This window comes from Gossypium hirsutum, chromosome D05, assembly GCF_007990345.1.
Source record: "Gossypium hirsutum isolate 1008001.06 chromosome D05, Gossypium_hirsutum_v2.1, whole genome shotgun sequence".
In the NCBI taxonomy this organism is placed as follows: Eukaryota; Viridiplantae; Streptophyta; class Magnoliopsida; order Malvales; family Malvaceae; genus Gossypium; species Gossypium hirsutum.
In genome coordinates this window covers 12,285,764-12,300,849 of record NC_053441.1, presented here as the reverse complement: position 1 = coordinate 12,300,849, position 15,086 = coordinate 12,285,764, and the positions used below count along the sequence as shown (strand labels likewise).

At 36.1% G+C, this 15,086-nt stretch overlaps 2 protein-coding genes, 2 non-coding genes and 1 pseudogene across 4 annotated transcripts; 1 reads left to right on the top strand and 4 right to left on the bottom strand.

The window, feature by feature from the left end:
- Positions 1 to 1,062: 1,062 nt before the first annotated feature.
- Positions 1,063 to 4,088, top strand: LOC107902712 (RING-box protein 1a-like; annotated as a pseudogene).
- Positions 2,499 to 2,580, bottom strand: TRNAS-GCU (transfer RNA serine (anticodon GCU)). Its single transcript has one exon. It is a non-coding gene; the product is annotated as a tRNA-Ser (tRNA).
- An 863-nt stretch (positions 4,089 to 4,951) lies between the features above and the next one.
- TRNAS-GCU (transfer RNA serine (anticodon GCU)) lies at positions 4,952 to 5,033 on the bottom strand. Its single transcript has one exon. It is a non-coding gene; the product is annotated as a tRNA-Ser (tRNA).
- Positions 5,034 to 5,536: 503 nt separating this feature from the next.
- On the bottom strand, positions 5,537 to 8,307 carry LOC107906050 (subtilisin-like protease SBT1.4). The gene has a single exon (XM_041093787.1). The coding sequence runs from the start codon at positions 8,035 to 8,037 to the stop codon at positions 5,731 to 5,733; it is 2,307 nt and encodes a 768-aa protein (XP_040949721.1). The 5' UTR covers positions 8,038 to 8,307; the 3' UTR covers positions 5,537 to 5,730.
- Positions 8,308 to 9,205: 898 nt separating this feature from the next.
- On the bottom strand, positions 9,206 to 12,490 carry LOC107906051 (cation/calcium exchanger 4). The gene is made up of 2 exons (XM_016832897.2): positions 9,733 to 12,490; positions 9,206 to 9,633 (listed from the first exon to the last, which is right to left on the bottom strand). The coding sequence occupies exon 1, from the start codon at positions 12,183 to 12,185 to the stop codon at positions 10,209 to 10,211; it is 1,977 nt and encodes a 658-aa protein (XP_016688386.2). The 5' UTR covers positions 12,186 to 12,490; the 3' UTR covers positions 9,206 to 9,633; positions 9,733 to 10,208.
- Positions 12,491 to 15,086: the final 2,596 nt, after the last annotated feature.

Genomic DNA, 15,086 nt, shown 5'->3' with positions numbered 1-15,086 from the left:
CTTCGAGCTTAAAATTCTCTTATAAATTTAAATATATTAAAACAAATAAGAGTTATTTCATATATACAAACCTGTTTAGTCGAGTTATCTGAGTCACAGATAAGGTTGGTTAAATTAAGATAGAATGACCTCTCAAGTCTCTTTTTTTTCTTTTATATATATACAAACGATGCCTAGAACTATCCATAATTCTTCATTAACTCTTGAATAGGAGAATAAATGAGTTTTAGCGTGCTCAAACACACGTTCTCTTGCATAGACAATAATGTTAAACCAACCGAGATAGGACTTAGTCTATACCTCTCTAGTCTCTTTCAATTTCGATATTAAGCAATTTAAATCTTTTAAAAAATCAAAGTAATTTAATTTCTACTAATTTCAAAAGAAAGCAACTAAGAACTATGGTACAAATGTTTTTTTTAAATATTTATATTGTATTAAATTAAATGCACGAACCTTCGTCATTGTTCTCAGAATCGAGTCGAACCGATTAGTTAGACTTATTGGATCGAGAATCGACTGGGCTATTAGTCCGAAATAAGAGGTCAGTTTGGTTGACTCGTGAACCAGTCGAATCGATGGTTGAACCAGTTTGATTTTTTAGAATATATATTTTTTATTTTTATTAATTTATTCGATCGAACTGATTGAATTGATCGAACCGGTTGAATCGATCGAACTGGTTGAATCGATAGTTGGTGGTCTGATAGGTTCGCCCCTTAGTCCAATTCACAAAACCTTTAGCTTCATTAATGATATATTATAAATAAAATTAATTATTTATAGTTTGGGATTGAAGAAAGTGCTTCATGTTTTTTTTTAATCAACTTAGATTTTAAAAATTCCAAATTTTAAAATGGATTCTAAAATTCAAAATTTAACTATTATGAAATTAGACTTGAATTTACTCAAATTCAAATTCAAATTCAAATTCAAATTCAAATTCAAATTCAAATTCAAATCCAATTTTTTATTTATTACCCAAACTAAAAGTTAGGATTTTCAAATCCAATCTTTTTTTGTCAGACTTAGCAACATCGTAAACCCAAATCAACAATCGACATGCCGATTTGTGGATCTCATGCACAACCCAAAATTGCGTACTTCTTACTAATTTATGCCGTACCCATATTAATTAATTAAAATAATTGACATCATTTGTAGACTACACCTAATTGCCATGTCACCACCTCATTCATGTGTCAACATCTCTATGCCTCCCTTCTAGACAATTTCATGTTGGTTAAAATACACCATAGGTTTCAGTGCTAAATTTGCAGTCCAATTCCACTACTAAAGGTTCATGTACAATTATTAACACTATTAATTTTTTTGTCAAAATTATTGGTGTGGCATTGTGAACTAAAAAAAAAACCTCACTTGATAGTAATGTAACTAAAAAATGATGTCGTATTAAACTTGAATTTAACAAAATAGTCTTAAAAACATTAACACTTGAACCTAAATTTTAAAATCTAAAATGTAGAGGCACAAAATTCTTATAAATAAAAGTACAAGGATTAAATTCTAAATTTACAAAGAGTAGAGGGACTTATGACATATTTTAACCTTTCATTTTCTCCTAATAATATGATGTAATTTAACTAAATCTATGGTTTTAAAAACTAGATTTGTGGTCGAACAGGTCAGACAAACGTTTATCGATTTAATCGGTTCGATTATAAATAAATTATTAAAATTTTTAAAATAAAATAAAATAAAATCGGTTCAATCATTAATCAATTTTTTGTCTTGGTTCAATTGATTTCAAGTAGTAAGCGATTTGAGGTAAACAAGTAGAGCATTGTCGTTCTTTGGGCATGGGGTTTGTAACCATTACATTCATGGATTCTAGTCTAATTTCTCTTCTTCATCTTTATTTTTTTGGTGCGGGAGAAGTTTAACATTATATTGTTTGGTTTTAGTGCATATATATTTGTGGTTGATAACTGCGCAATTTGTGGGAACTATATCATGGATTTTTGTAAGTATTTTTGTTAGTCTCTTTTTGTTTATTATTGTTTTTTTAAAATATGGGTTGATTTTTAAACCACATGAATGTTTTTCTTAATTATCTATTAAATGCCAAGTCAATCAAACTAGTGTCACAAGCGAGGAGTACATTGTTTTATGGGGTATCAAATTTCTCATTCGGAAATCTTTTATACAAATTTGATCAATAGCTTTCGTGCTTGTTGTTCGTTATTTATTTATTTTGATTCGAAACCCAAAATTGAAGTAAAAAATAGTAGCAAGTTGGAACCAAAGCTTTGTTGCTCTTCAAGTTAACATTTAAAATTCACTTGGATTGCCACGTAAGCCCACCGTTAGGGAGGTAATAAAGCTTAACAGTAGAGTGATCACTTCGTAACAAAACGATAACGTAAGTGACTAAAACGTAATATTTCAAACAAAAATGACTAAAATGTAATTTGAGGTAAACAAAAGTGACTATTTTTATAGTTTACCCATAAAAATTAAAATTAAATAAAAACAAACGACGCCTGAGAGATTCGAACTCTCGCGGGGAAACCCCATGTACTTAGCAGGCACACGCCTTAACCACTCGGCCAAAGCGTCATTATTGGTGGAAGCTTATCTATAAATTTAAATAGTTTCTTCCTGGAAACTCGAATACTAAAAATCCGTGAAAATGTGAAGTACAACACGTTTGCCTATAAATTTTAAAATCATAATCCCCAAATCATTTTTTGTTAGGTTAGATTATGTTTTCAAGTTGCTTCATTTTCTCAAATTATATGGTTCAGTCAATTAGACAAATTTGATAAGGTTTTTAGGTAGCTCTTATTTATTATTAATTATACCCTTCAAAACTTGAACTAATTATTTAGTGCTGATTTTATACAGTTTTAAATTAAATAAGAATAAAATATCACTCAAATCATTTTAAATATTAATTTGTTTGTTCTATTAATAGAGATTGATGTTATTTTTGAGTTAAAGATTTATTCACTTTTTATTATAAAGCCTCCAATGCAGCTTCATCTGTGAGTAACAAGAAATCCAAACAATTTGAGATAAAGAATAGCGCTGTCGCTCTCTAGACATGGGGTTTGTAGTCTAATTTCTCTTCTTCATCTTTATTTTTTTGGGTGCGATTTAACATTATATTGTTTGGTTTTGGTGCACAGATATTGTGGTTGATAATTGCACAATTTGTAATAATCATATAATGGATCTTTGTAAGTAATTTTGTTCATCTCTTTTTGTTTATTAATTTTCTTGTAAAATATGTTTTGATTAGACATTAAATGTCAAGCATATCAAGCCAGTGCCACAAGCGAGGAGTGCACTGTTGCATGGGGTATCGGATTTTCCCTTTAAAAAACCCTTTGTACTGATTTAATCAGTAGTTTTCTTGCTTGCTGTTCGTTATCTATTTATTTTGATTCGAAACCCAAAATTGAAGTCGAAAACATTAGCAAGACGGAACCAAAGCTTTGTTTCTCTTCAATATAACTTATATTATTAATTATACTTTACTTATTCTACATCGTGTGTTAGTAACGTAGATCTAGCCTCTTACTTGTTGGTTCAGTGCAGGTATTGATGGTGATATTGAGATTGTAGATAAACTTGATATTGTTTTATGAAACTAAACAAATCATGCAGAGCAGCTTGAAGTTTTAATGACTCGAGCTTGCAGGGTTGTGGTTGTTTATCCTATCATGTCAACAATTTCTTGTTCAACTTAGATCAATCTGTCTCACACGATAGATTTGAACGTGCTTCATAACTTTGTGTTGGCATAGGTGTCTGTAATCACGCCTTCCACTTTCACTGTATTAGCAGATGGCCGAAAACTCGCCAAGTTTGCCCACTGGGTATGCATTAGACTGGTCCTTATGATTTCTCTATTTTTAAAAAATATTTTTTTACTTGATCTGTTAAGTTGGGTGCCTGATGTTTCATGTTCTCATATTGAAGTTCTGTCTTTGCACAGATAACAGCGAGTGGGAATTTCAAAAGTACGGCCATTAGAATCTTTGCATCAATGAAATTAAAAAGAGGGCACAGTCTATCTTCTATATTAAACAGAAGTCAAGTGTGCAGTTTCCCGAGTGTAATTGATCGGTTTTTGACGCAAAGTTTTCATCAATTAAAGTTACAAATAGTTTTAATATTATAAATATTAAATTGAATAATTAACGACCATATTAATTTAAACCAATTAAATGGACTAACTAGAATTTGGCCTTTATAATCTCAACATGATTGACAATTAAGAAATCAATATTAAACTGGATGCACCTCAACCTCTTTAAAAGCAAGAGTTGTGATATTAACCTTTCAAGTGTGGAGTTAAATAATAGTATTAAAGCTGATTCAAATTTGCATACCATTATTAAATGAAAAGATAATTTCAAAAAATTAAAATTAAATATAATTAGTGATGTCACATTGCGTGATACGTATGACACTTAAATCCCATATACTTCATGTGGGCGACAGACTAAAAGTTTTGGCTACTTCTTTCATCCAATAGCTGTTAGTCTCCGTTTTCAAACTTTCTTAACCAAAACTATGTGTTATCTGATCTGCATCCCGTCCAACATTTTTCACAATGCCTTTCCAAACCCCAACCACCTGCAAGCAACCGTTCAAAATTTCACTTCATTAATATTATAGTTTTCATTATCAATATCAATATCAATATTATAATAAAAAGGCTACTTGTGTTGACATCACTACATCAGTAAAATTACATTAAAATTTAAACTAAAATCACAATAATAAAAAAAACTAAGAGATTTTAATAAATGAAAAATACTTTTATATTACGTAATTACTTTCTATATTTTGTCAATTAATTTATTTTCACCCACATAACTACCATTGTATAGTTATGCCTTCAATTTTGCGCAATTAACAACAGTCCAAAGAGAAAGCGATGCCTTCTGAAGATGGGATATAAAAAAATGAAGAAAACCGACGCCTGAGAGATTCGAACTCTCGCGGGGAAACCCCATGTACTTAGCAGGCACACGCCTTAACCACTCGGCCAAAGCGTCTTTTTTAAGAGAAGCTTATCTATGACTATAAATAGCCTGTTCCTGACCTTGAAAATGGGAAGTACAACACATTTACCTGTAAATTTTAAAATCATAATCCCCAAACCATTTTTTGGTATAAGTAGTTAGGTTAGATTATGTTTTCAAGTTGCTTCTTTTTCTCAAATTAAATGGTTCAGTCAATTAGACAAATTTGATCACGTTTTTATGTAGCTCTTATTTAATATTATTTATACCCTTCAAAACTTTAAACAATTATTTAATGCTCATTTTATACAGGTTTAAATCAAATAAGAATAAAATATACTCAAATTATTTTGAATATTAATTAATTTATTTTATTAATAGAGATTGATGTTATTTTTGAGTTAAAGATTTATTGTTTTTATTATAAAGCCATATTAGAAACATCTCAAATGGAATAAGTGGTTGTGGATGAATGATTGAGCTGTGACATCTCGTATACTCTAAAAAATGAATCCCATTTTTAATGGTGGAAAAACTAGGCAATAAATAACTTAAGATTTTCATTTCAGAATGGTCCTTGGATAAATTATCAACATTACAACCATGGATCTATGAGGATAAAATTGCCAATGCATATTGATAAAAATGGTACAGGCGCCTCCTCGTTTAAGCTACGGTAGACAAGGGGCATTCCTACTTTATTTACACCATCTCCGACCGAATCTGCAAATCAAATGGAATCCTTGAGTCCCTGAGCCCACCTAACAGCAATTGGACTCCTCACGAGATGAACTCCGTCACTCCACTCGATCGACCCGAATGCTTGCAAGGAATCAACAGCATGCAACCCCAAGCCATCACTTGCAAATGTGATCTCATAGCTCAGTGTTTTGTTTTCACCGCTGAATTCAAGCTTACATGGCGAAACATTGATTTCAACACCAGCTGGAGCATTCACTTTCGCTGTATAAACAACATCGACTGAGGTTCCGACATTCTTCACAGTCCTTTTATACTTAACTACATGATCATTCGAATAAAAAACAACAGAGAATGATGGGTAATTAAGGTCTCCCGGTGTAGCCAATTTCCCTTCACATATATCTGAACCAGTAGGTCCTCTCACAAATACCGCAATCCTGTTTAAGTCGTAGCCGATGGAGCAAAGGAATGCAATGTAGTCGTCGCTGTCGATATCATACACCAATCCCGGATTAAGAGCTCGGTTGGGGTTGACATGGCCGGCTCCATGACCAAAAGGTGATGATTCTTCTCCGGTTGCAAGATCCTTAATGGTAATTCCCGAGTTATCTAAAGTGTACGCGGTTGTCATCAAGGCAGATTTTATGGCAGCTGGTGACCATTTGGGGTATGCCTTTTTAAGCAAAGCAGCCAATCCACTTACATGAGGGCATGACATTGAAGTACCTGAAATTATGTTGAAATCAACTCTTCTTGGATCGATGTCCAAATCTGTTGGTGCAGCGAAGCCAGTCCATCCTGCCAAGATATTGACACCAGGGGCAATGACATCGGGCTTGAGAATTTCCGGAGTCAAATGGTTTGGACCGCGGCTCGAAAATGCGGCAACCTTTGGGGCTGGTGGTGAAGGGCCAACCACTGTACCACGGAACAAAATTGTAGCTGTTGGAAACGGACTTTTTTTGACGTACTCCCGGATCTTATTACCTGCTATCTCGCCGACCATGGTGGCCGGTACAAGATGAGCATCGGCTATGAGTTCTTCACCACTCTCAGCAGTGTTTGCCTGTATCATTCCTAGCCCACCAGCAAGCTTCACCGCAGCTCCTTTCTCAACTCTAGCGTTCCCTCCCCTGTCACAAAGAACGATTTTGCCTTGGACCTTTGATGGACTTATACCCCCCATATAGCAATACCTGTTTCCAGCATCACCAGCATAAACCAAACGAAGCTTGAAATCAGGCAAAGGGGGACCATAGTACAACGAAACCCCACCGAAAATCCTACCATCACCGAGAACCACATCTGCTGGAAATTCCCGGTCAATCGTAGAAGCCCCTACTGTTATGATCCAAGGCGCAATGTTAACAGCAGTGTACGTTCCAGGACCGGAATTCCCAGCAGAACATGAAACAACAATACCATGAGCAGCGGCACCAAAAGCCCCAATTGCAATAGAATCATGGTCATACTGAGGAGCATATCCAGTGGCTCCCACAGATAAAGAAATCACATCAACACCATCTGCAGTTGCTTGGTCCATAGCCGCTAGTATATCGGAATCAAAACAACCGAAACTCCAACAGATTTTGTAAGCAGCGATCCTAGCTTTGGAAGCCATACCACGAGCCTCCCCGCGAGCAAATCCGAAAAGGCTGGCGTTAGAAACCACAGATCCAGCAGCAGTTGAAGCAGTATGCGTGCCATGACCTTCAGTGTCTCGTGGAGACTTGGATTCTTTCGTTTCATCAATTGAATGGCCAAGATGTGACTGGTAGCCTTTGTAAAAGGCTCTTGCACCTATTACCTTCCGGTTACAAGCTGAAGCAGGGAAGTCAGGTCCTGTTTCACATATACCTTTCCAAGTATCAGGAACAGGAGACAGCCCGGAGTCGGTAAAACTGGGGCGTTCCGGCCATATTCCGGTATCTAAAACTCCGATTATAACACCGTCGCCATAATAGGAGTTTTGCCAAAGACCAACACCATCGGAAAGGCCTAAAAAGTGAGGGGTTCGAGTAGTGTGGATCTGACGAACCTGGTCCGGAATCACTGAAAGGATTCCGGGAAGTCCCCTGAGCTTATCTGCCTGAGCGGCCGTAAGGCGAGCGGAGAAGCCATTGATTACACGTTCGTAGGTGTAGAGGAGCTTGATGGGGTGAGGGGAAGGAGGGAGGGAAGCGAGGATAGAAGAGTACCAGTGATGGTGAGAGGAGAAAAGGGGCGGCTTGTGTGATTTGGACACGTGGATGATGAAGTTTTCTGGACCGTCTGATGAGGGGGAGGAGAAAGGGATGCAAAGGAGAGAGAGGAAGAAGAAAAAGGAGATAGCCATGGGGATTGCTCTTAAGTTTAATTATCTTCCAGGGAAATTGGAGAGATAAGTATAATTGAATGACTAGCCTAGCTCAGTCTCAAAGTAAAGAAAAAGTAGGATGTAGAGTCTAGCATTGTCCACGTTACACAAGCCGACAAAACTCGGTAAATATCAACGGGATTTTTGTTCTCTTTACAAACAATTTCCCGTGTTTCTTGTAAGACATGGATTTCTTTTGTACTAACCGTATTGGCTACCATTTCGTGGTGGGTCCGTCCACGATGAATATTGCCTCTAAAAACCATTAGTTACTTAGTGTAAAAATAAAAATAAAAGTGATATTAAATATTATAATGATATTGAGTTGAGATTAAAAAATAAGTTAAATGTATCGTATTGTATTTAATGATTCATTTAAATTCACTTTAAATAATTATAAATATTTTATTATTAAGTAAATATTCATTATAAATATTTATATTTATATTTATATTTATATTTATATTTCTTATATCTATAAATATAATTTTTTTTAAAAGCATTATAACTTTTATCTTTCTTATAACAACCACGTCATTCATTCTAACTGCAAAATTTACGAGGGATAAATTAAAAACTTTAAAAGTGAAATATTAATTTTGTTGAGAAATGGGATAAGATATATTTAAACTTTTTGATGACAGAAGGCAAGGTTCTGGGATGTCAAGTATAATGGATGATTTTTACAGGGAAGAGGACAAATAAAATTGATAGGCTATAATCATGCAAATATCTTTTGGTTAATCACAGAGTTAATGAAAGTTTTAACCGCGACTGCGAATAGAGAGAAGTGCTGAGTTTTGCGTTGAAAGCAGGCGATTAATTCTCAACATCTTTGATGCTTAGAAGACTGATATTTTTCCGGTTGGTTGGTAAGTTCTAAAACCATAATAAATTGTTATCATTAGTAAAAGAAACCCAGAAATTCAGATCAGTTGTGATAGTGGAATAGCTTTATCAACTAACTATGTGCTTTACACAGTGACCATACTTCTGTCGCTTTTATGCAGTTATGGCGTTGGGGAAGGTTGATAATACTTGTGCAGTTGTGGGTCCAAAGTCACCATAAAACAACTAATATTACACTGCCATGAGCTTCCATTCCATAACCAGTCACCATAAAACTGAAATATGGGCCTCCATTCCATCAACCAAACAGAAAGTTGAGGGTTTCATTAGGATGAAGGAATGAAAAACAACTAGTTTCAAACTAAACCAACAAATTTTGCTGCTTGATTCATTGAGATGCAATTAAAGGGGGCGTAGAAAGCTTCTTTGACTTCTTCGTTTGCCCACCCACAATAAATGAACTAGACTCAATCTTGAAGAAGAGATTACAGATACTCGAAATCGAATCTTATACATGCTTGATAGTACGAACTAACTAATATGAACCTGAAGCAGAGTTTTAACACAAATGAATATACAGCACAAGAAGTTATCCTCTTTAGGCACATTTATTCAAGAAGATACTTGTATTTTGTTGTCGGATATGACGTTCTAACATTGGTATAATTATCAGGGATTTATGTCCTCCATCTTGCACCTCTTATTTATGCCGTTAAGCCTAATTTTCTGTAAATGAATGAAAAGGAATGATGGGAGCTTATGAATACGAGAGACAGTCAAATTTCATTCTATTACAAGAAATTTATGCACTAAATACTTAAATACCTGACTCTCTCAACAGAGGATACATGCGAGGAGGAGCTCCCAGTATCTCAGTAAATATATTCACTCTACACGGGCTAGTTGAAGCACAATCTTGCCTCTTTCCTTGCACAACCATTAAATCGGTTTATCAAGTGAAAGAACGAGCAATGGGAACAATAAACATGACTCAGCTCAAGAGAAGGGGGAGAGGGACATTTTCCTACAATTACTAGAACATCAAATACAGTTTTAACTCGATGACAGATTTTTCCAGCAAATACTGGGACACGATGAATTCAGCTAGGTCACATGACTCACATCTGTTGCGTTCGCCTGCAGTTGTTGTGTCCAGAGATATAACAATACCTTTGTCTTCCATAGAAACATGACGGTCAATGGTTGTAGGAAACTGGGACATTGATAAGTGATTCAATCTCACCACTCTTTTCTAACATGTTGGAAGTTCGTGGTCCTTCTATTTACAACCAAAACAAAATTCAACTCAAACCACCAACTGATACAAATCCCACAGCACTGCTCAACCTGAGAGAAAGAAATATCACATAGAGCATTATAAGACCTGCTCCTAAAATCTTGCTAGGCCGCATGTCGCTCCGAGGCAAAACTATAAGTGCCCAGATTAGTCCTGACATGAGAAACCCTATGGTAAAGAACAAGCTGCTATCTACTGGAATCAAGTATGGAGAAGGACTCTTTGACCAAGCTCCGAGCAGCATGGAGATACCCAAGCCAACAAGTGTGTTGAACATGGGACCTGCATAGCAGCCAGAAAAGGCAATCTGCACGCCATCATCACCATTCATTGCTAGTGCAACATTTGAAACCAAATCACCCATTGAATTGCCCCATGCCAGAATAGTTACTCCAAGAATGGATGGATTAATTCCAAAAATTACACCAAATGTTACCAATAGAGCAACAAGCTCATTAGCGATAATATAAAACCACACAATGCTCATAAAAAAGCCACCCAGTACCCAAGGAATTAAAAACCTCTGAGGTGGATGATCAGATAATGTATGCTTACGTGCAAGGATACCAAGAATGCAACCAACTGCAACACCAATACACCATGCAACAACTCGAGTGTGAGAGCCCACATCACCCTGGCTATTCCACAGAAAAGCCATTAGAACAGGAGCCAATGAAGCACTAGCTACAGCATATGGTTTTGACCATGATTCCTGCTCAACTAAAGGAATTGTTAGTCGCCTTGGAACTGTCAGTGGCAACTCGAGGAGAGAAATTAACTTGGAACATGAGAATGACGAGCCATTAGTTTCCATGCCCTTTTCTGTCCAACCCCATGGAGGCCTTTCTTCATCGGCTGAATTGATCTTCATAAAGTTATTTGAATATATGGCAACATTTGAAGCCCACATCCACTGTGGAAGGGAACTAGGGAGTTGGGGTGGCTCATTTTCTGTGTCCATTTCAAGCAGAGAACTATAAGCAAACGTCTCCTCTTCGCTTCCTTGTAAAAATGGACTTCCATGTACGGGAAGCAAAGGTGTAACAACATCCAGTTTCAACCCCCGTGCATGTTTTCTCAAAAGCTCATTTGCAGCCACAGAAAATGAATATATCACATATATCATGACAAATGCAATGGCACCAGCAACACTCACCTTACCAATGACCAACATCATCATAAGCGAGATGAGTGTAAACAGGAAGAAACAGATATCTCTAATAAAGCATCGTGTATCAATCTGGATCCTCTTCTCTGCTACACAGAGGGAGACAGTCCCTACAACAACGCAAGTAACAAAAACTGCACCACCCAACACACTATTAAGACCCACTTCACCTGTATCTGTCCCCAAAAATGCAGCTATACTGGCAAACACATCCGGTGCCCCATTTCCCAGTGGAAGGAGTGAAACCCCAGCAACAGTTGGAGGCAACCTAAGCAGATGTGAAAGCTTCTCCAATGAACAGCAAAAGTAATCTGCTGCCGTGTTGCCTAACAGATAAAACAAAGCAGCAAGCCAAACACCCAATACCACATACCCCGCTATCCTAAATTCTCCGCAACCACAATAGAAAAACTTAATGTAATCAAAGAATCCATCCGAAGAACATTGGGGATGAGCTTTCAAGAATTCACATGGATTAGCAAAACCCATATGATCTAACAATCCATAACACAAAGCGGGGTTGCTCGAGCTTACGTTCAAATCATTCTCTTGAGCATTCTTATCAGCTAAAGTTGATGAATTTGCATCAAGTTCACTAATTTTTCTACGAATAACACTAAAATGATCATACCCATCAGTGAAACCAGGTCCTTGAGTCACATGGTTAATAAGCCGAGAGGACTGGCGAATATGAGGGTTTCTTAAGAAATCAACCCGGGTGTAGAATAGGAAAATCAGAATCAAAGCAGATAATCCATTGAAAATTCCACGAAATTTGGGATTTTTCGGAGCATAGAGACAATGATTCCTCATTGAGAAACTACTCCAAATTTCCTAGAAAGTGGAATTAGACTAGGGTTTTCAACAAAAGGAGCTATGAAACCCCAGCCCTGGAATTAAGAAGAGAAATTGAATTAAGGGATTCGATCACTTACCGATGGCCAAAGCAGCAAACTTAATGATTTTCGAGAGGAAAAAGAAGCGAAGAGCCCAAGATTTAAATGTAAAATGAAATTTGATGATTTTTTTTGGCGGCTTTTAAACGGGTATGTTCGTTGTTGAGAGAGAGAGAGAGAGAGAGAAATGAAATCAGGAAGAGAAGGAGAGTTGGTCGGTAATTTCTCAAGATTTTGATTTATTTGTTTATTTATTTATTTATTGGGTAAAACAGACCCAAATCCGGTTTACCTGTTAATAGTCGGGTTATCCGCCTCCGTTGGTTGAATTAAGATTTTAATAATTCATAATCAAGTAAATTTTATGTGTATGGCATGCAACATTAAACAAGTAAAAAGTTAAATATAATATTTATTTGATGAAAAAAAATTGTTATAAATATTTTATTATTAAACGGATATTCATTAAAATTAAAATAAGTTTAATGTACTTTAATATTTATTAGAAGTTGAATTTTATTTGATTTTTACTTTTTATATCTATAAATATAAATTGATTTTAGAGATGCATTATAAACTTCTTTATTGATGAAATCAGGTCTCAAATATTTGCTTTCTCAATATGAAAGGGCATGAAAGAAAAAAAAACAAAGACGAGAATACGATTTTATTATTGATGGCTACCAGAATCTTTATTATTGTTACGGATGATAGTGAAAATTGCTTAAATTTTTCTTGTTGTTTCTTTTTCTTTTCCCTTTATTTGTTTTCTTTTTCATTTTTTTAATAAAATATATCATTAAAAAACTCTTAGTCACAAGTTATATTATTAGAATATACCCATACCCCATACCTTGCCCATACCTTTCCCATACCTACCCATACTTTGAAAAGGTCAAAGTTATGGGCACCAAATATTTTATTTAGTGTTGGGCATGGGAAAATAGCAATTTTTGGTCCCTAAGTGAATAGTGACTTTGCAAGGTGGCCCTTGAATCTCAACTATAAATAGGCCAACCATTGCTCATTCTCATCATCCCACATTTGCCATTCTCTACTTAAGGCATTGTTCTCTCTCCCTATTTGTAAAGTTTCACTTGTATTTTTGGAGTGAAATATATTTGGTAGTGCCCGAGGACGTAGGCAAGATTTGCCAAACCTCGTTAAAATTCTGGTGTTCTTTACTATTTATTGTTCATATTTTGTGAATTTGATTGTAGTGATTTATTGTGCTATTAAATTACAATAGAGGGATATTCTGGCTAGGAAAGACTTGGTACTTAAGTGATCCTCGTGATCCACCTCTCTTTCCTGGGAATTGAACTTAGTGTGATTTTTTAGTACAATAATTTTACTCTTTCACACGCTTCCGCACAACAATTGGTATCAGAGCCAGATTCGTACTTGGGGAATACGACCGTTTACGGTACTATTCACGTATACGGCACTATTCACGTATACGGTACTATTCACGTATACGGTACTATTCACGTATACGGAACTATTCACGTATACGGTACTGTTCACGTATACAGTAGTTGGGATTGAGAAGAAAAATGGCAGCAGCATCGTCATCAGCAAGGACTACTGTGACAAATGCAAAATTTGAAATAGAGAAATTTGACGGTACCAATAATTTTGGTATGTGGCAATGTGAGATCCTGGATGTCTTATGTCAGCAAGAGCTAGATATAGCCCTTGAAGAAAAACCTGACAAGATGGATGACAAGGAGTGGGCCAAGATCAATAGACAGGCGTGTGGTACAATCCGCCTATGTTTGGCCAAAGAGCAGAAGTACTCTGTCATGAGGGAGACATCAGCGAAGAAGTTATGGGATACACTGGAAGAAAAGTTTCTAACGAAAAGTCTTGAAAATAGGCTTTATATGAAAAAGAAACTTTATCGATTCACGTATGCACCCGGTATGTCGATGAATGACCATGTGAACTCATTCAATAAAATTTTAGCAGACTTGCTAAATTTGGATGAGAAATTTGAAGATGAAGACAAGGCATTATTATTGTTGAATTCCCTTCCTGATGAATATGATCATCTTACCACCACATTGCTTCATGGGAAGGACACGATCACATTTGATGCAGTCTGTAGTGCGTTGTATAGATCTGAGACTCGAAAGAAAGATAAAAGAGATCACAGAGATACAACCGCAGAAGTCTTAACAGTAAGAGGTCGTTCACACAGCAGCAAACCTGGTAGAAGGGGTAAGTCCAAAGGGAGACCCGCCAAAGATGAATGTGCATTTTGTCGTGAGAAAGGGCATTGGAAAAAGAATTGTCCTAAGTTACAAAAGGGCAAGTCTATTTCTAATGCATGTGTAGCGGAGCATGATGAGGAGTCAGACTTTAGCTTGGTTGGCATGGCAATGGCATGTCAAACGGATGAGTGGATATTGGATTCGGGATGTACTTACCATATGTGTCCTAATAAGGACTGGTTTTCTAGTCTTGAAGAACTAGAAGGAGGAGTTGTTTTTATGGGCAATGATAGTGCCTGTAAGACAATTGGTGTAGGTACAATCAAATTGAAGAACCATGACGGCTCAATCCAAGTTCTGACAGATGTTCGCTATGTACCCAGCTTGAAGAAAAATCTCATCTCATTAGGGGCCCTAGAATCTAAAGGGCTCACAATCACTTTGAGAGATGGATTACTAAAGGTAGTAGCTGGGGTATTGACGGTGATGAAAGGCACTAGAAGAAATAACTTGTACTATTTAAATGGAAGTACAGTTATTGGATCAACATCAACAGCTTCTGCGAAAGATGCAGATTCAGAGGCTACCAGGTTATGGCATAG